The sequence below is a fragment of the Lepidochelys kempii genome, chromosome 1 (genome assembly GCF_965140265.1).
Source record: "Lepidochelys kempii isolate rLepKem1 chromosome 1, rLepKem1.hap2, whole genome shotgun sequence".
NCBI classification, from domain to species: Eukaryota; Metazoa; Chordata; order Testudines; family Cheloniidae; genus Lepidochelys; species Lepidochelys kempii.
Window position 1 is genome coordinate 239152621 of NC_133256.1, and position 19428 is coordinate 239172048.

The window sequence follows — 19428 nt, forward strand, 5'->3', positions numbered from 1 at the left end:
CCATAGAGATTAATCACAGCGCATATCCTTAAAGCTGCAAAAGACTTGGCGCTATCAAAAGTGGAAGAAAGTACTGATGTCAACAGTAATATGAAGACTCTGCAGCTGCTATGAAGCCTTCAAAACCCAAAAACTAATCCAAGGCTCCATCCATCTATGGGCTTCAATCATGAAGAACAGACTAAAGCTGTGCTCACATGCAAAGACGAAAGTCACGGTGAAGGTGGCAGAGACTATTACAGAGTTAACCACAGATAAGTCGTTTGCTTGTCTTGTGATCGCGTCCATATTTCAGCATGATGTTGATCTACGTGACACTTCGGGGAAAGTATGAGTTCTCTGTGGTACCACGATTGATGTTAGAATGTTATGGAACAATGCATGTGTGGCAGGTGAAAAATAAACACACATCTTGCTTGGTCTTCTTAAGCCAGCACCTGCTGACAACATGACCAGTACCTTATGCCAACAGAGGCATTTCAGCATAGCAATCACAGATGGTGTGGCTGAGGTACAAGCTCTCAACAAACCAGAAACAGTTAACACCTGGTGAGATGGCAGAACACTTCATTATAGGTTGTAAAGAAAATACTGGACGTATGACCAAGTTCACCTTGGGTTTGACATGTACATAGAGGGATCAATTAGAATTATTACCAGAAAGAATAGATTCCATGTTATTGCACCTGCCCAGTTCAAAAATCACGGACTCCACAAGCATCTTCAATGTCACAATGAAGAAACTATTGTCTCATACTTGCAGAAAAGATAAATTAACCACATACCATGCAGGAAAAACGCTTCAGCGTGCAAAGAATTGCTCAAAGAATTTTATTATCTCATGGTGTAATGAAGCTTCTGCCTCACACCATTCAGTGGAGTTTCTTCATAGCTCTCATGAGAAGGGTGACGCTAAAATGATCTTGCCTTCCATCAATGCCACAGAGACAAGTGCTACTAAATTCGGTATTTTTGCACAGGACACAGGTATTCTAGTGCTTTCTGTGAGATGCTACCGAAGACTTCCTCAAGATTCTGTTTTTGTTCCTGCTTCTATGGAACAGAATTTCTGTCTGTCCCCCAGAGATGTGTTCCTGTTAGTCAGACCATTAAAAGCCACCACACAGCCAGGTTTCTTTGCCCTTTCAGGATGTGACACTGCTGGAAGGTTGGCTGGAAAAAACATATTATCTTACTAGAAGGCATTTGATTCAACTTCCGAAGACTGACTTCTCACTCTGAAAATGCTTGGAATGGCTGATACAGTCACTGATGAGGTCATAAATGCACTGGAGGTGTTCACATGCCAAGTTTACCAGTTGAAGATCAGCATTGCAAGACTTGCTGAGCTACATTGGTAGATGTTTTCCAAGAAGCAGACATACAGAGAAAAATTGCCACCAACCTGGGCAGTGCATTTATACCTGCTATCAAGATGGCAAATTATGAAGCAATGGGATGATCAAGTGCATCCAAAACTACCTTCCCCCTACCACACACGGATGGGTCTTGGAGGATGGACTGATCATACCAGTTGTGTGAAATACTGTGTGCTCCCAAATCAATCCTTCAGCTAATCACCTGCTCATGTGCAAAGACCAGATGCTCACCACCCTTCAAATGTTTGGCCAGCAGCCTGCCTTATATGGAAATGTGTGACTACGGCAGAGACAAGGAACAGTGTGACATGTCTAGCAGTGGTGCACTACATGGACACAACACTGATGATGAATTTGAATAAATGTTTTCAGTCCTACATGTTAAGGCTAACTTCCCTAGGATTACCAAAGATCGATGTCTTTTTTTTTTTTTATTCATGTAAACCGTGTATCCCTGTGTTTAAAGTATAATTTAAAAAAACACTGATTTTTAAATATTTTCTTGAATATATACATAATTGTTCTGGGTTTGTCAGGTTTGGTACTATTGTGGTCATGGGAAAAAAGGCTTTCAAATGATACCCAACTCAGCCCATTTCTGACAACATTGTAGAATCAAAATTTCCACCAGGCAGAGGGCCTGGAGCTGGGGAGAAGCAAGTCCCCCTTGCCACACTGCAAAGGGTGACACCCTCGAAATCATGATTCTGTAGATTTCTGCAGATAAAATGACACCACCCTTTCCTTTCTATCACTAACCTGGCCCTAGAATAAGATTTTACTACATTATGCTCCCAGACTATTCAGGACATTTTGGATTATCTGTTACATCTGAAGTCCTCAGGTCTGTCTCTTAGGTCTTTGAGAGTCCACTTAGTGGCAGTATCTGTGTTCCATCTACCAATTCAATGGAAGTCCATTTTTTCTGACTCCCTGGTGATTAGATTTTTAAAAGGAGTTGTCTGTCTCGTCCCTCTTACAGAAACAGCACCATTGTGGGACCTTAATATGGTGCTGGCTGCCCTCATGGGTCCTCCGTTTCAGTGCTTAGTAACTGCTAAAAGACATCTTTCCTCATAGCCATAACTTCTAGAAGGAGGGTGCGTGAGTTGCAGGCTCTCGTGGCAGGACCTCCATATATGTAATTTTTCAAGGATAAAGTCGACCTAGAGCCACATACAATATTTTTATCTAAAGTGGTTTAACCTTAACCAAACTATATACTAACCTGTATTCTTTCTGAAACCACATTTGAATATGGAGAAGCAGCACCTTCATACATTGGATATGAGATGCTGTTTGGTGTTCTTGGATAAGACTAAACCATTTATTCACCTCAACTTTGCCTCATATGCAGATCAGGTGAAGGGTCAGGTGGTTTCCATGGAGATGATCTCCACGAGGATTATTGCCATGACAATGGCATATGGAATAGCTCAGTCTACACCTTCATAAGGTGTAATACTGGCGGTGGCTTATTCGACGAGGATCCAAGCGGCTTCAGTCACATGTCTCAGTGATGTTTCTATATTAAACTTTTGCAGAGCAGCTGCTTGTTTTCCAATGCATACTTTTAGCAAACATTATGCTATTATGGCTGCAAACATTGAGAAGACAGCTCTGCAGCTCACCTTTAGGTAGACTCTGAGCCCCACCTTCTTCAGTTACTGCTTGTGAGTCACCTGAGCGGAATACACGTCTGAAAAGACACACAGAATCAAAAAACCCAGTTACTTACCTCTTGTGTAACTGTGGTTCTTCGAGATGTGGATTCATACATTTATTCCACAGCCTGCCCTGTGTACCCTCTGCATCGGAGTCATTAGCCTTGAATTTTGGTGCGAAGGAACTGGGTTGGGGCGGCACCATCGTTACATAGTCATGGGAAGGGCAGTGGGGCTGAAGGGTGCAACCATCACCTCTCGGGTACTGCTAAACAAAATTCTCTGGCTTTGGTGCACTAGGTGCACCTGCACTTGAGTGGAATACACGTCTGTACCCACACCTCGAAGAACAACAGTTACAGTACGCAGGGAAGTAACTGTTTTTTCCCCTTTGTGCATATGCATCACAGCAGGCTCCCTTATTTGTATTACAGTAGCTCCTAGAGGCCCCAACTGAGATTAGGCACCCCATGATGCCAAGCACTGCACAGATAAGAGTGGGAGACAGCCTCTGCCCCGAAGATCTTACAAACTAAACAGACAAGACAGACATAAGGAAGGAGGGGAAAAGGGGGCATTACACTATTCATGAAAAAGAAGACCCCACTCTAATACTGGATTGATGTAATGAGGAAAAGAGGTAGGCAAGAGGAGAGTCGTTCTGCTTTGGAAAGGAGTTGTTTTTCTCACACACCTGTCTCTTCACCCCTCAGCAGGTACTGTCTGAGGGGTTACCCCGGCAACTCTTTATCAGGCTTGTAGAACTAAATCAATAATGTGGCTTGGTTTTTACTAGGTGGAGGAGGAAGGTGGTGGAGAATGGGGAGGGACTGAATTGTCTCTCAGGAGGGGAAAGCTTTCAGAGGAGCTTCTCAAGCCCTGGTTGTAACCATTGTTTCTAAAATGGGGATGGAGAGGAAATATGTCATGCAGGGGAGCAGGGCAAGGGGCACTTCAGCACAGGAATGTTATTTCTGGCCTTGTGTTCCTTTACAAGAGGCAGGCTGCATCAGGACTGAGATAAATAGGGGCCTCTGGCAGCTTTCACACCACAGCTAAGCAGGCTGCCCTGTTAGGAAAAACAGTTCCTTTGCAATGATCTGTGGGCCGTTCGTAGCCAGCAGCCCTTCCAAAATGCAGAACTATAACATTTTCCTATTTAAGATGTTGTTTGTGGCTATTTGAGCTGATTCTTTGTTTGTGCGATGAGCTGCTTTTGGCTCTCAGGTGGCTCCTGATGTTTGACTAATGACATAGTTTTTTTATGTTTCATCGTACGCAGTCAACGTTAGCCCCTTTCTGTGTTTGCAAGCAGCTTCCAGGCTTGACTTTGTGCAGCTCTGGTATATGAGGCAGGTGTGCTTGTGCCTTTAAAACTAAAGGCACAAGGTAAAATGGTACAAGGGGTTAACCAGTATTCTCTGCAAGTACCTCCTGTTGGCAAGACTGTAGAATAGTGTTGTCCAGGTTTGTGAGCAGATGTCTTGAACAGCAGTTTGACATCATCATGAGCCATAAGGGTATAGCCCTCAGTGAGATAAAGGATGTCACTAAGAAGCACGTGTCCAAGGCAGATTGAAATATTCTTCTCCCTACTTTGCTCAGTAATGCCGTCCCTTGTGAATCCACTTGATGTGAGTAGATAGCCACCTTTCACCATTCTAGCTCCACTTAGGCTTTTGGAGGAAAGCCAGTGTAAGCCAAGCTGTTTGTGTTAATAGCAGCAATCTGAGAGCTGTGAGCTGTAACCATTGCCCTTCTGGTTATTAACTACATAATGAGGCAAACAGTGTGGAATCAGTTGGCATCTGTTCCATTTGTGCTTGGCGGTGAGCTTGATAGTGTCTTATGCCCAGACAATGAAGACTGATGGTGCCTTCTAGAAGCTCAGGAAACAAATCCTCTGTGCAAAGTGTGCCCGTCTAGAATAGAAGTCCCTGGCCGAGGCTGGAGATTATTGGGTCATGTTCTTCAATATCAAACTGCATGTTTTTTCAAGAAAAAGAAAATGGAGGAATCTGGCCAATGATGCTCCTGAATTGCACAGCTAAAAAGAACAAAATCAGTCTTACATTGGAAGTGTGTCTGGGAATGTTCTCCCTTCTTCCCCGAAACTTCCCAGCATACAACACCTGCCAGGCACGTAAACTATCTTGGCATAACCACACTCCTTTGTCTTACAGTTTTTAAAAGAGCTTTTATCCTTCTCATATCAGCCTTGTTCTAGAGACAGTGCCACTGAACCACCTGGTCTATCCCCATGTATTGCTGCAGGATTGGTTTAATTCTTCCTATACTGTCCCTGATGTGGTCGTGGGGTGGGAGGGACAAGGCTAACTCTCTTATCCTGCACACATGTCGGTAAGGTGGCTTGTGTGAGTTTCACTAGTGTGTATAAATGTCAGTTTGGTTCCCCTCCCTCCCCTACATTTATAGCTCCTACTGAATTTATTTCCACCCACCCCTGCAATGAAAAAAGCCATCCTTTCCATAGTCTGTTAATCTGACTCTAGAAATGAGTCACTGCTGCTTTTTTGCTTGCTTCTGCAGAAGCTGACAAAACATGAAGACTCTCAAGAACAACACGAAATAAATCCCCTAGATAAAGGACTCCTTACCCTTCTTCCTTTCATCCTTTTTTCAATCTATGAACTTCATGGATACATTACTGGATACCCAGAGTGGGCCAGAATGAGAGGGCAAAACAGAAACAGCCTGCGACAGCTGTGTGCGTTGGGGGAAGTTGGGCCTAACTGGAATACATTGCAATCTGTGAAAGGGTCTAATACAGAAGATAATCTCTTTCTTTATGAGGATTTACTATACCCTTTATTTGCTCTCTATCACCTTGGTACTCTTTCATTACCCATAATACATTTCTCTTTCATGTCAGCTAGGATTGGCAGATCAGCATTCCAGGTCAGATCCCCTGATGATGTGAACTCAGCGTTGGGGAATGTAACTCTGATTACAAAAATAGTTCTGGCTGAGGTGGTATCACCATCTAGGCATCCCAGAGAGAGTGAAATGAAGCGTGAATCCTAGCGTAGTGTGCTATTCAGTTAATCTTTTAAAAATACTGACACAACATAAGACTATTGTTGCAGCAGCAAATTGTAGAGAACAAAATATCCTTGGAAATGTAGGTTAATGCTCTGACCTTTTGCCTGTGGAGGTCTATATGGTTTGGATCCTGTGGGAACATGGTAGTCCCAGTCTAGGTTCTTATGGACATTTGTCCACATCACCAAAACAGCATCAAATGTAGCATGATTCCTGAGGGGAACCCCAAGAATGTTACAACAGAGGATGCTATAGGTCCAAACTGAGGTTCATTGGCAGAGCTGTACAGGTGGGTCGGGGCTAAAATTGTTGTTAAAGCTTTTGTATATCACTTGCCTGCAACTCTGCTTGATGAAGCAGTTTCTGACTTTAACAGGCACTAATCCACCCAGGCCTGATTTCCAGAGGTGCTGAGCACCCACAGATTCCATTGGCTTCAACCGGAGCTCTGAGCACTTGGCACTTTCGGAGTTCAGCCCCACAAGCATTCGGTCCCCATCAGCAGAGTTCGTTTTTTTACTGTGGAGAGCAATATGAAATGGATGGAGATGTTTATTGCTGAGCTGCAGGTGTGTTTAACCTGTGGCACTAAGTTTGGTATTTTCTCAGCTCCTCTGATGCCTACCTTTGGTGCTTAATAATATAAGCACTTGATGACGTTGCTAGCGGGGTTCCTAATGGCTGCAATAACAGGCATCAGAATCAGTATTATGGTACCAGGCCTATCATTGCTGGGACTGTGATTCCCAGTCTCTTGTCTTTCCACATACACATTTCCTGTTTTCACCCACCTGATCAAGGTTCAGAGGTGTAGGTTCTTCCAACGAGTGCTGCTTTTTAAATAGGCCTTGGAGCTGCTGTCTTTGAGATAGACTGTCCTTGTGGTTTGCTGGGGCTAGGGGGAAGCAGTGAACCTCTTATCCAGCATCCTCCCCCACTCCCACAGTCCCACAAATTGTTCATCCAGGTTTCTCCTGCAGTCCCAGTTTTGTCACATACTTACAGGAAATCAAGTCAAGTCCAGACAAAAACACATCTGAGGCTTGAACCTGATGGCCTTACACCAGGGAGCTTCCTACGGCAGGAGTGTCCCTTTGTCTCCCACATTTGAGACACTCCTTACGTAATGGTGCACGCGTCAGTCCCCATGGCAATGGCTTCCCTGTCCCTTCTTGAATAGGGGTCCCTGTGCCTGGCCTGACACAGCTCTGGCCTTTGCAGCTACATTTTTCTTCTTCCTCTCTCAACCAGGACATGTAACTTTTTGTTAGCATCCTTTGACCAAAAGCGTTAACCAGGGCCCACTTTGGAGTATTGCTCCTTCTCCAATTCAACCCGTAGGGGCTAATATGGTAATGGCATCAGGTCCTCTCTCTCTTTATTCCCCTTTGGCCCTTTCTCACCCCACTGCTCCTTGCTCTGAATCTGTTTGCAAATATTCAGACCCAGTTCATCAGATTCATTGTTTGTTTACTGGCTTGTTCTTTAGGTCCTAATGTCAATGGATTGGAGGAGCCCAGCCTGGCCAAGAGGCTGCGTGGCACACCTGAGCGCATTGAGCTGGAGAATTACCGGCTGTCACTGCAGCAGGAGGAGGAACTGGAAGAGGTTCCCGAGGAGACCCTGGCAGAGCATAACCTGAGCAGTGTACTAGACAAAAGAACAGAAGAGGATGTGCCCAGCAGGTTAGCACACATTGTACACGTGTCCCTGTATCCACCCCAGCAGACTTGTGTCTACTTGCTCTCATTGTACACTTTCCTGTGCACTTTCCCATACACTTTACTGAGGCTCCCCTTTCTGGAGACCTGATAGCCTCAGCTGCACTTCAGAGAGGTGTATTATACGAGAGTTTCTGTTCTAAACCCCTATTTTGAGTCACTTTAATAGTGTTCTTTAAAAGTTATTTCTTGTACTGAAATTTCTCATGCTCAGTCTTAGCTCAGAAAGGAATTTACTTTTTGGAAAATTTCATCTATAAACAACTGAGTCATTTGGGTGAACAGAACATGGGATCAGAGGGGAGTGTTTTTTCAAAAAGCTTTTTCTGCCTATTTTGCACTCTGATAACTGAAAACCATTTTTGGTTTAAAACTTCAGGTTGGAGAGATACTTAGCCTTGATTGAGTGCCTTTTTGTGCCTGAGAGAGCTTGACTTGAAGTAATAGCTATGGATAGCATAAAACAGGATATGCCACATGCATGTATGGTCATTTCTTCAGCTGCAGAATGGTACATCAGAGTGCTAGGGGCTCAGTGCTCACACATGTGGGCAAATGTCTCTCAGTAATTCCTGCAACAGCAATTCAGTTTGATAAGGGATGAGTGGAACCTTTGCTGTCTCAGCGTCCTCCAGATAATGTGGCTCTCTTACTTACTGTGAGCGCTGCTCCATATCCTTTCATTACAGCAAGAACGCTCCTGAACTGTTCAACTCTTTGCCTGTGCAACAGTTCTTACATTCTTAAAACTGCCACTGTAAACTCCAGTAATGATGATATCGCTGATGGCTAAAGTCAAGATCCTACGATACAATCACATGCATGCTTAACTTGAAACACATGTGTAGCCCTGCATGTTTAGTTGCCTACCTCAATTCTACAGGTGAAACTGACTTCAGCTGGGCTACTCAAGAATGTAAAATTAAGCACATTCATAAGTCTTTGCAGGATTAGGGCCTGAGTGCATTCTGGGATGAGCAAATGATAGGAGTCCCTGTAAGCATGTGGGACTCACCCCTGCGGCGCCTCCTGCTGGTGTCCTGGGAATTAGCTCTACTTCCAGCCTTGGAGCGCCCTCTGCAGGCAGGTGTCCCGCTTATGCCAGGCCCCTGTGTCCCTCCCGGACCGTGTGCCCCTTCTACTCCGGGGTGCTGCCCTCTGGCAGTAACCCCTCACTTGCAGGGTCTCCCCTGCCAGGGAACCCCCACCCCCTATCTCTACCTCACCTCAGTCATAGGCTACTGCCAGTCACTAGCTAGCCCCCGTGCCCTGAGGCAGACTGCAGTATAAGCCACTCATCATAGGCAAGGTTGGGTTTGGACCTGCTGCCTCTGTCTAACCTTGGGCTGTCCCCTGCAACCCCAGTACCTGTTGGGCCTAATACTAGGCCGCAGCCTGGGGCTTTCCTGGCTGGAGCTCCCCCAGCTCCTCAGGCCCTTCCCCAGCCCTGCTCCAATCTAGGTATTCTGCTTAGGTCCCTGCAGCCAGGTCTCTCCCTCTCAGAAGCTAGAGAGTCTCTTTTGAGTGCCTGGCCTACAGCCCTTTTATAAGGGACAGCTGAGTCTGTTTGAGGCGTGGCCACAGCTGAGGCTGCCTTCCAATCTGCTCAGCCTAAGGCTCCCAGCCCAGGCCCTCTCCAAGGGCTGGCTTTTGACCCCGTTGGGCTGGGAAGAGGTGACCACCCTGCTACAGTCCTATAAGATGCAAACAGAAGAGGCAGCAACTGGATATTTTACACTATCTAGCCTTACAAATCTTCAATAGTCCTGATGCATCCTTATCTTAAAAGCACTGAACAGATGTGAACTAGGATGGGTAAATACCTGGTGTCCTGTGCTGTTTCCTTTACTAGAATAATGACAGTGTTAATTAATTATCTTAGGAAGTTCTCAACAAGATCTTATTTTGATATAATTTATTTATTTGAGGTGTTGTCTAGTGGCCTAGTTGGATGTTCTCTGCAGTTGAATGTGGTAGGTTTGAGATATGTTCATATTCTCTGTCCCTCTCCCAGCCCACTGCTCAGATATTATAAATAATGTTGCCATTGTTAATATTAATACTAATAATAATATCGCTGTAGCTTTTATAGTGCTTATTAGATCGGAAAGTACCACCCAAAGTTCACTAGCCTGGAGCTATGTTATTATTGGCCATGACTTCATCAGGTCACATAAATTAAGAATAGTTGGACCTGGTCAGTACTTGGATCGGAAACCTCCAAGGAAAAAAGGAGTCAACAGAACCAAGTGTTATCTTTGGCATCTCAGACTGCAGCTGCTATTTCACCTCCTCCAGATCTGTGCACACTTTTCTCCCTCCCTTCCTCCCTCCTCCACACCCATTTTTTATTTAGAATTCTATCACTCTCCCCTCTTTGTATGTTGACTTAAATATGTATTTTTTAATTTAAGCTTTCTCTGAAAAAAAGGTAAATATTATTTTTGGACTTATAAAATATCTCTCTCAGACATCCCTGGGCATCTGGACCAAGATTTCACAGCAATAAACATAACTTGCTGGCAAAAGTCAAACCAAATACATTCCTCCTATGACAGATTCATCATCACTACCATGGGCAATAACCAGAGTCAATATGCACACATCCGCAAATGCAGTAATAATCGTACGTAGCACTTCTGTGGTATGTTTCACAGTCAAAGCATTTTAAAACATTATCAGATTAATCCCCACAAAAAGGCAACATATTTGGCATTTGATCAATAAGAGAAGTAAATTCCAAGCTGACATCCCACTAGTCTCAAGCCGCTCTAGGGACGGCTAATGAAAGTACCCTCACATAATTTTAAATAACACAATTGTGCATAGAGAGGGAAACTGTTCCTAAGGTAGCCAGCTAGGACCTAGTCATTGTTGGACTTTTGTAGAATAATAGCACACCTTGAATCACATCGACGACTAAATAAGATACCCACGCAATCTTTGGAGAGCATGTGCAGATTTTAATGTAAGATACATTCAAGGTAATTTAAATTTTCTTCATCCTGATCGTGTGGGCCATTCACAGTTGTCACTTTAATCGATTATCCCTTCCAGATGAAGGATCTGTGCTAAGCAGTTGCTCCGAAGTGTGGTACACATTCCACTATGAGGCACCACAGTGTCAACAGCAGGTCTGTATTCAGACAGCCCAGCACCCAAGTCTTGAGGGGGGCAGATTATCCTTAAAGAGAACATGCCGTTAAAGTGGGTGCTGTTCATACAGTGTCCCACCTTTGAGCTGAAGCCACCATGATGAAATACTCTCTCATCTCTGTAGCTGGCTACTCCCAGATTAGGGTTGAACCATCTTGTGGGATATAATGGAGGCAGCTGGCAGTGTCACTCTATTCCGAGCCTGCAGGGTGGAGGATGAGAGTCTCCAGGCCTTTTGACCTGGCTCCTTTCTCCAGCACTAAATTCACATAGATGCATTTTTTAAGAGGTATCTCCCTGAATATTTGAGTGTCTGTCAAGTCATCCAACTCTTTTCTCTGATCACTGGTTAACAGAAAAAAGGTCCCAGCTGGGTGGCTCAGACCTACCATCTTGAAAGGAAGACCCTGTGCACCAACCCATCTCTGTCTGCTTTCACCCACTCATCCTCTTGTTTCTCAGTATTCAAAGATTAAACACACAAGTGTGGAAAAGGTCAGTGCTGGAGAAGGTAAGGTGAGCTGAGGAGTGAAGACTTTAAACTGTGAATATGACACGAGATAAGCAGGCTGGCTGGAGAACACAGCTTGATTCAAGGAATAGTCATGGCAACAGCTTCAGCAACAGTAAATTTTATTGACAGCGCACTAAAAACCCAGCAGGCGATACCTGTCAGATTTATTTCTGTACTGAAGAGGAGGAAACTGTGCGATTAATCAGAGGAGGAAATAAATACCACTTTTTTATCTCTCTGAGAGCATCTGTATAAAGCCATTTGTATATGCTAAGACCTCTTTGGAGCTTGTTGCATGCCAGAGGCTCAGCATATATTTATGATCTGATTCATCATTTACCTTTTTGAAAGAAGGGACAGTGAGTTAAAAATAACATTTAATTTCTGCTGTGGAACGGAGGATTATAACGTTTGCATTATATAGCCTACACAAAACACATGTTGTAGCTTTTGAAAATTGTCATGAAAACACACTGGACCATGCCCAAAACCTACCTGGTTACCCCACACTGTGATGAGGAAAAAACAATGGTATCTTATACATTTTATTTATTCACGTCTGTCAAAAAGTATTCTCCCAAGGCAAGTGAGTGAATAAAATTTTGCAAGGATGTATTAGAGCAAGATTAAGGTTAGATTTTTATCACCCCAAAATAGGAAATGATCATCCTCAAGGTAACCTGAACTGTGCCCCTGGAGTTATGTACATCTATAATTATAAGAAAAATTGTGTTGCAATGTAGTACTTGCTAGGAGAGGGTCTGTTTGTCCCAAACAGTGTAATCGTGTAACGAAAGCCTGCATGTCAGGGACAGAGTGAAGGTTGTTGCAGAAGTTCTACATTCCAGCCTTGTGTAGATGTTAAATCCCAGGCTTTTTTTATGTTTCAGCTGATGAGTTTTCAGCCCTCGCTTTTATGGTCTGGCAATAGCTGCTAATCTCACCACTTACACACTTTATTAACGTGTAAAGAGTACGTTAAAAATAAACAGCCAATACATAACGCCATAGTGGCAAGAGTACATCAGACACAGTAAAATCTAGTGTAGATGGTGCAGAACAGAAGAAGGTAGCCAAATGAGAAAATGTCAAATGAAAGATTGTTTGTGAGAAATCCGTTCCAGGAAGAAGTTGAACCAAGGACCTTTCGTATCCAAAGGTAGTGAGGTTACCTATTGAACCAAAGGAGAATGGGCTTTTTCTGTGAGCAGTAATCTCAAATGAGCACTTTTATGTAAAAGTTACTGCCCGAAGTATCAGTTTGTTAAACACCGCTGTTGCTGTCAAACACAACCAACAAAAATAGAACACCAGGTATCCTCTGATCACTCACCCAAGTTTTAACCAAACTCGAACTATTTTGCACTTTAAATCAGATGAGATTGGGCCTATTCACGTCTATATGGCAAGCGTCCAGGCATTGCACTCTTTTTCTCATAAATATCATAAAAACACAAGATCTAGTCCCTGAGTTTATTCTCAGTGAGATCTTTGTTTCAGTGACAAAAATAACTTTTGATTATTTTTCTCCCGGTAGCACTAACATAAACAATATTCTGTGCCATTCTGAGCAGCATCAACAGATGTGTACTAAATTCCAAACAGCTACTCATGCAAACTCATCAAAAGCGCCGACGCCACCAAAGGCACGATTTGAAGGCACTGGGATTACACATGAGTAACTGAGGGCCTAATGTAGCTTTCAGAACTTTTATTACAGGTGATGTGTAAGAAGAGTATGTAACCCAGCTCAATTCTCAAACCTCAGGCAAAGATTCATGGAGGATTGGCAGTTGGAAAAAATTTCTTGACTCGTAAACTGAGTCAGTTTGATACAGAAATCAGAGAGACAAAATGGAGCCTCACAATGACACTTTTGCAGTCTCTTGCTGAGTCAGAACTGACGTTTGAATTGCAATGTATTGTCCCATAATGTATTAATGCTGGAATGCACTTAAATGTGAGTAGCACAGATTTTATCCCAGACAAAAATATCCTTGTTTAAACCAGAGTTAGTCATATGCTTGTATCAATAACATTGAGAGCAACCTTATTAGAACACTGAATGGACAAAACATTAAAAGACCATGAAATACTAGTCTTAACTTCCAGTTTAAACAACTATAAACATTTAAAAGTATGGGAACTTAAAATTAACCTAGAATTTCCTGACCTTCTAATTTTTAATGTATTTTTAAAATACAGATACGAATTTATAACCTTAACTCCATCTTGAGTTTAAGTCAAAGGGTTTGTACTTTTTTAATATGAACTGATCAATTATACCAGGATGATGCAACTGCGAACTGGAACCAGTGGAGTTTGTATGTGTGAGATGAGAGGACACAATCAAGGTCTGCTGGATTAATTGGTGCAGTTTGCAAAGTCCTTGCCCTTGGGTCTTATAAGTCGAATGCAGTGGGAGTGCATGTCTTGTGGGGGACTTCTCAGATGGACAGAGCTTGAAAGTTTACCCTACACATTCACACAAGGATAGGACCGCTGAGAGCTCAGTCCTTGAACTGGGCAGTTTTTGTAAACTTTCCAAAGTCCATTAGATCCAGGAGTGAGTTTATAAAGGTTGCCAGAAGCTGCCAGAGCCTCATTTTTCCTTAAAAAGGTGTATATTTTGGAGAAGTGAGAAGAAACTTGCAAGCAACGCCAGACAAGCAAGTGGTGATAAGGATTTTCTGTGGCACACAGGAGTCCACACTGGCTTTTGACAAGCTTTCTGCAGAGTGAACCAACTCTGTACCTAGCACAGGATCAGGGATATAGTCGACTTTATAAAATTAATCTGGTTGCTTACTAAGTTTAAGTTTGCTAAAAGCTGACAGAGCACTCAGATGTTTCTATTAAGTGAAAAACTCCAAGGATAAGCATCCCAACTTCTCTGATAGAATCCACTGTATAAGATCTTATCACTTGCTCTTTAGTTAAACAAGTTTGAAATTTCTAGGCCAATCTGTATTTGGTAGTAGGATGTGACCATGCATTAAGAGCCTGATCCAGTTGCTATTGAAATAAATTGAAAGATTCCCTAAGACTTTTTTTTTTTAATTGGCATAACTCTTGCTGAATCTGATGCTTCAGAAATAGCTTCTCCAGTTCGCCTTACATTTGTCAACTAATCTGTAGTCACAGGCCAAGTTTGTAAACTCTGCAGTGCATAGGACCTCTCTTGAGGAATTTGGGCATGGGAGAAAATTAGCTTTAGTATGGTAATATTGATACAACCTGAACCCTGGAAAAATTATCATCACTCCCTAGTACCACTAGCTTTTAAATCGTATAAAGACCTATATGTGTGACCAGCTGAAAAGTTAAGGATTATTCCCATAGAAAACTCACCCTGCGTGTAAGATTCAAACTATTTAGCATATATAAACTTGCTGTATGTTATGTATAGATATTCCTTTCCCGCTATACATTTAGGTGAGCGTTCCTTTCTGAACTCATCAGTTCAAATCTACAGAAGTGCATTTCAGCTATTTTATTTGTTTCAGTCCATTTCTTGAGAGCTAGCTACAGATGTAAATTAAAGCAGGCTTTGAGTTAGTTGAGCATAAGTGTCTGAACAAATTCTTGAGTTGAAAATGTATCTTTTCTTGTCTGGATAACCCCCAAATTGGCAAATGTATCTATGAAACTTGCCAATACATTCCCTTCACTGCTGGTAAAAAAGCATGAAAGATTTCAGGCTAAAAGATCTTTTACAAAAAGGTTCCTGGAAAAATTGGGTTGAGAATGGCAGGAGTGCCTTTTCAGCCTTTAACTATAGTGTCAGTACCTAGAGGCTATAATCAAAGAGCTACGCTTGTTGTATCTTTCACTTACAAAGTCAAGCCTTCTCCTAACAAGTAATTAGGTGAATTCTTAGTGGGAATCTCAAGCAAAACCAGTGAAAGTTTCATGACGGAAACCTTGTAATGTGGAATTAAAGATGGGATGGCTATCAAAAGGGGTCATACTGATATGCATGTTTGTTTCCCACACAGTGATTTACAGACTGTGCTATGAGAGTAGTGGGGTTGATAGTTATTCTCATGCTGTTACCTACAGTTTTTTACCCATCCGCCCTATACACACGTGCGGACACGTCCTGTATTCGTATGATACTACTGCCTAAGATCCTGGCAAGGGTATGTAATTGTGCACTGCTCTCTGGCTGTCCTTATCTTTATATGTACCATGATGGCCTGATAATTCTAGGACTGTGTGCATATTTTCTTTTCAACATTCACTGATTGTCAGGCAAAAATGGAAAAAATAATAGATTTCCCCAAATCTTCCTGCCAGCTCCCCACCAAGCAACAAAACTTCCTAGCAGCTTAATCCCAGCAATACCACCCCCCTTACCATCAAGAAATGATCTCCCCATATGCTGGCCCTGCCAAACCATCTCTCACACCCAAATCCTCAAGAGAATGTGACATGATCCAGATCTCTACCTTCTTGCTGAACCCACTTGCACTTAGATACTGTGATAATGAGTATCCTATAAGAACCTAGAGCAGTGGTTCTCAGCCTATTTACAATTGTGGGCCACATATGCACCTCTCTTTGTTATGTGGGCCGCATCCACATGCTATATGTACTACCTGTATGGCCCTGAGGATGTCACATGGGCTGCAGCTGTGTGCTGATTGGGCTGCCCGCATGGTTGAGATCCACTGACCTAGAGAGACAAGGTGAGTGAGATAAATGTATAACCTTGCTAGATGCTAAAATTCATAGTCTTAATAGAGACACTGGATTTATGGCTTATTACAATAATCTGTAAACCACTAATTCCCCTTTTTGTCCTGTGACTACAAGGGTGTTAACGGGCCACTTCACCTTGACTGGTTTCAGAGTAGCAGCCGTGTTAGTCTGTATCCGCAAAAAGAAAAGGAGGACTTGTGGCACCTTAGAGACTAACAAATTTATTTGAGCATAAGCTTTCGTGAGCTACTGAATGCATCCGACAAAGTGAGCTGTAGCTCACGAAAGCTTATGCTCAAACAAATTTGTTAGTCTCTAAGGTGCCACAAGTACTCCTTTCCTTTTCACCTTGAATGGTTCCTTAGAATATGTGCTAACTACAGATGCTAAACTATCTGTTCGATCTTGTACTTGGCTATGAGCACCTTTTCCAGACCTGAAGAAGAGCTCTATGCAGCTCCCAAGTTCGTCTCTCTCAACAACAGACGTTGGTCCAATAATAAGATATTACCTCACCCACCTTATCACTGTAATATCCTGGGACCGACACAGCTACAACAACACTGCATATAAGAACCTAGACAGATCTCCACAACTACCCTTCCTCTGACTCCCCTTTATTAACAGGAACTGGATCCAGTACCTTTTCGCTGTTGGATCTACCTACAGCCTCTGCATCAAGCTCCTTTGACCTGATCCACTATTTCTAAAATAGTGCAATGAAATGTTGAAAGCAGAAGGGGAAAATATGGTTTCCATTACACATACTATAGTTTGTACTGAAGTTTTTGTAAGCCATATATAAACTCAACTAAGATGCATTGTTAATATACTTCTCTGTCTCGTTTTTATTCTTTACAGTAGTTCAGAATCCGAGATGGAGGAGGAGGAGGAGGAGGAAGAGGAACCCCTGCAGCCACAGCTACCCACCTCAGACCTGGGAGGTGTGCCTTGGAAAGAGGCTGTGCGAATCCATGCCCTTCTGAAGGGAAAGAATGAGGAAGAGCTTGAAAGTCAGAAAAACCACAAGGCTGAAGACAGGGAAGAGGAGGGGGAAGAAGAGGAGGACACAGAGTCTAGTGAAGGTTAGAAAAAGATCGGTTTGTATTTTCCTTCTGCTATGAGCCAAGTACCTCTGTTCAGCACAGAGTGGTGTTAGACAGGCACCCCTATGATGAGATGAGTTAGATCATACCTTATTCTTCTCAGGAAAACCACTGAGGGCTGATGGGGAAGCAGTGAATCGGGGTGGGATGGGAGAGGCTCTTATGAGGGTATATTGATGGAAGGGAGCCAGTGGAGGAACCGAGTCAAAGGGCACATGCACGCTGCAGCTGGGAATGTGCCTCCCAGCGTGGGTAGTTAGACGGGCGAGCTCTGCTTGAGCTAGCAGATGAAAAATGGCAGTGTAGTCGGGGGTAGCACAGGCGGTGGCTTGGGCTAGTTGCTCAGGCTAGTTGCTCGAGTACGTACCTTGGGAGAGGGGTCTGGGCAGGTTTGGCAGCTAGCCTGAGCTGCAGCCCATGTTACCCCCGGCTACACTGCTGCTATTCGTGCACTAGCTTGGGCAGAGCAATGTGTGTCTGTCTATCTGCGCTGGGAAGTGCAATCCCAGCGTCAGTGTAGACGTACCCAAAGAGCATGTCAAACCAAAGGCCTTGTCTTTCATATCAGTTTTTTTTTTCTTTTTATCTTTGCATTTACCATTGCTTTGTATTTGTAAGTGAACTTAGTGCAGATAAATGATGATGGGTTGACCACATCAGGGACAGAAGATCTCTCTCCACAGGGCAGTTAGAGCACTAGTAACAGCACAGTACACTTCCCATATACGGTTATAACAGTGGGCCTCAACCAACCACAGTATCTTACCCCGCTCCCCAGTATAGCCTGATGAGAGAGATGGGTTTAATTCTTGTCTCCACTTGCTCTGGACTCAGTATTCTGACTGGATCAGTATAGTCCCATGTTTGGTTCAGAGTGCTCGAAGGGGGGCACTTTATGCCTGAATGCAGGGTGCAGCCAGAAGATACTTTCCCCTGGGTGGAGCGTACTTGTACTATAATGGTCTAACCCACGCAGCTAATCCTCTTGCTGGTTCTCCTCTGTGTAACTCTAAGCTTTGTGACAATTGTGCTATTTTCTCACCTGTTTGTAGAGGAATCCAATTTGGGTTTGGCCCTCTGTTCTCTGGCCGGCAAGGTCTGGGGGCGCTGCACAGGCAGCGCATTCAGCCTTGAGGAGGAGGAGGGAGTGCCTCACATCACCCAGCAGTAACCCCCATGGCCAATATGAATGGGACCCCAGGAGAAATATCCAGCTCTCCTAAGTCAGCAGGAGACTCTACACAATATGCAGCCTGAGTTGAACCCCTGTGCTCTCCAGGATGTTTTTATTCCAGCTCTGAGCATTTCTTTATGAAAAGGGGTGGGGGGGAGTTATGGAAGGATTTCCTCCCCTGCACCTCTTTAAGTCATAACCATACTGAGCTTGTTCTGGAAATGGGTATCTTTGCCGTGCTTTACCGCCATTCCAAATGGTGACTGGATCTTATCTTTCAGAACATGACTTGGGTACTTGCATTTCCCCTTTGCTTTCATGAGAGCTACCAGACGACAAAGACCTGCTTCATAAAGGCCATTGGCCATGTAATGTTGAAAGTATGAGGAGAGGTCCACTTATGCTGGGCCTCGGAGGCAATCCTGTTCAGGTGTCATTTCGTGTGGGAGATGGCCTTTTAACTAGGTGGTTTGTCTATATTTTTCCACATGGAAACTGGAACTCCATAGCTGAAATCTCTGTCAGAACCAGGACCACAGTTTAAGTATAGTAATATGCATGTTGTTTGTCAGTCTACTAAACTGTGACGTTCCCAGACCTCTGTCCAGTGGAGTTTGCCTATCAAACAGGGAGCTTTGATGAGTACAGTAAGTCTTACTGGATTTCCAGACAATAACTTTTTGCTTTCTGATTCTCTGTCCTTTCCCTCTCTCTGTATTATTTGTGTGTGTGCATCTGATGCTATATGTGGGGGTGTGGCTCCCCCTGCTGTAGAGGGAGAGTATTACCCGTGGGCAAGAGAGCTCCAGCAAGGCCTCTGGCTTCAACGTCTCTCAAATGAAGAGGACACGGGTACTTTTAAAGGTACCCTTGTATCATCACCGCTTTCGTTTGCCCTCAGGCGGGTCTGACATTTTAAAGAGCAGGTCCCACATGAAAAGATTTTC

General features: G+C 43.6%; 1 protein-coding gene across 6 annotated transcripts in view; it reads left to right on the forward strand.

The window, feature by feature from the left end:
- Positions 1-19428, forward strand: part of MICAL3 (microtubule associated monooxygenase, calponin and LIM domain containing 3) — a 243358-nt gene that overhangs the window by 168236 nt on the left and 55694 nt on the right. For 3 of the 6 annotated variants that reach the window (XR_012155812.1, XM_073319708.1, XM_073319771.1), the window contains 2 exons: positions 7596-7791; positions 17063-17286. Coding sequence is in view for 5 of the 6 variants with exons in the window: in XM_073319708.1 (XP_073175809.1) it covers positions 7596-7791; positions 17063-17286 (420 nt within the window). In the remaining variant the exon portion in view is untranslated. Of the gene's footprint in view, positions 1-3477; positions 3658-7595; positions 7792-17062; positions 17287-19255; positions 19346-19428 lie in introns of those variants that run through there. The other 3 variants (XM_073319697.1, XM_073319780.1, XM_073319717.1) reach the window with 2 other exon arrangements.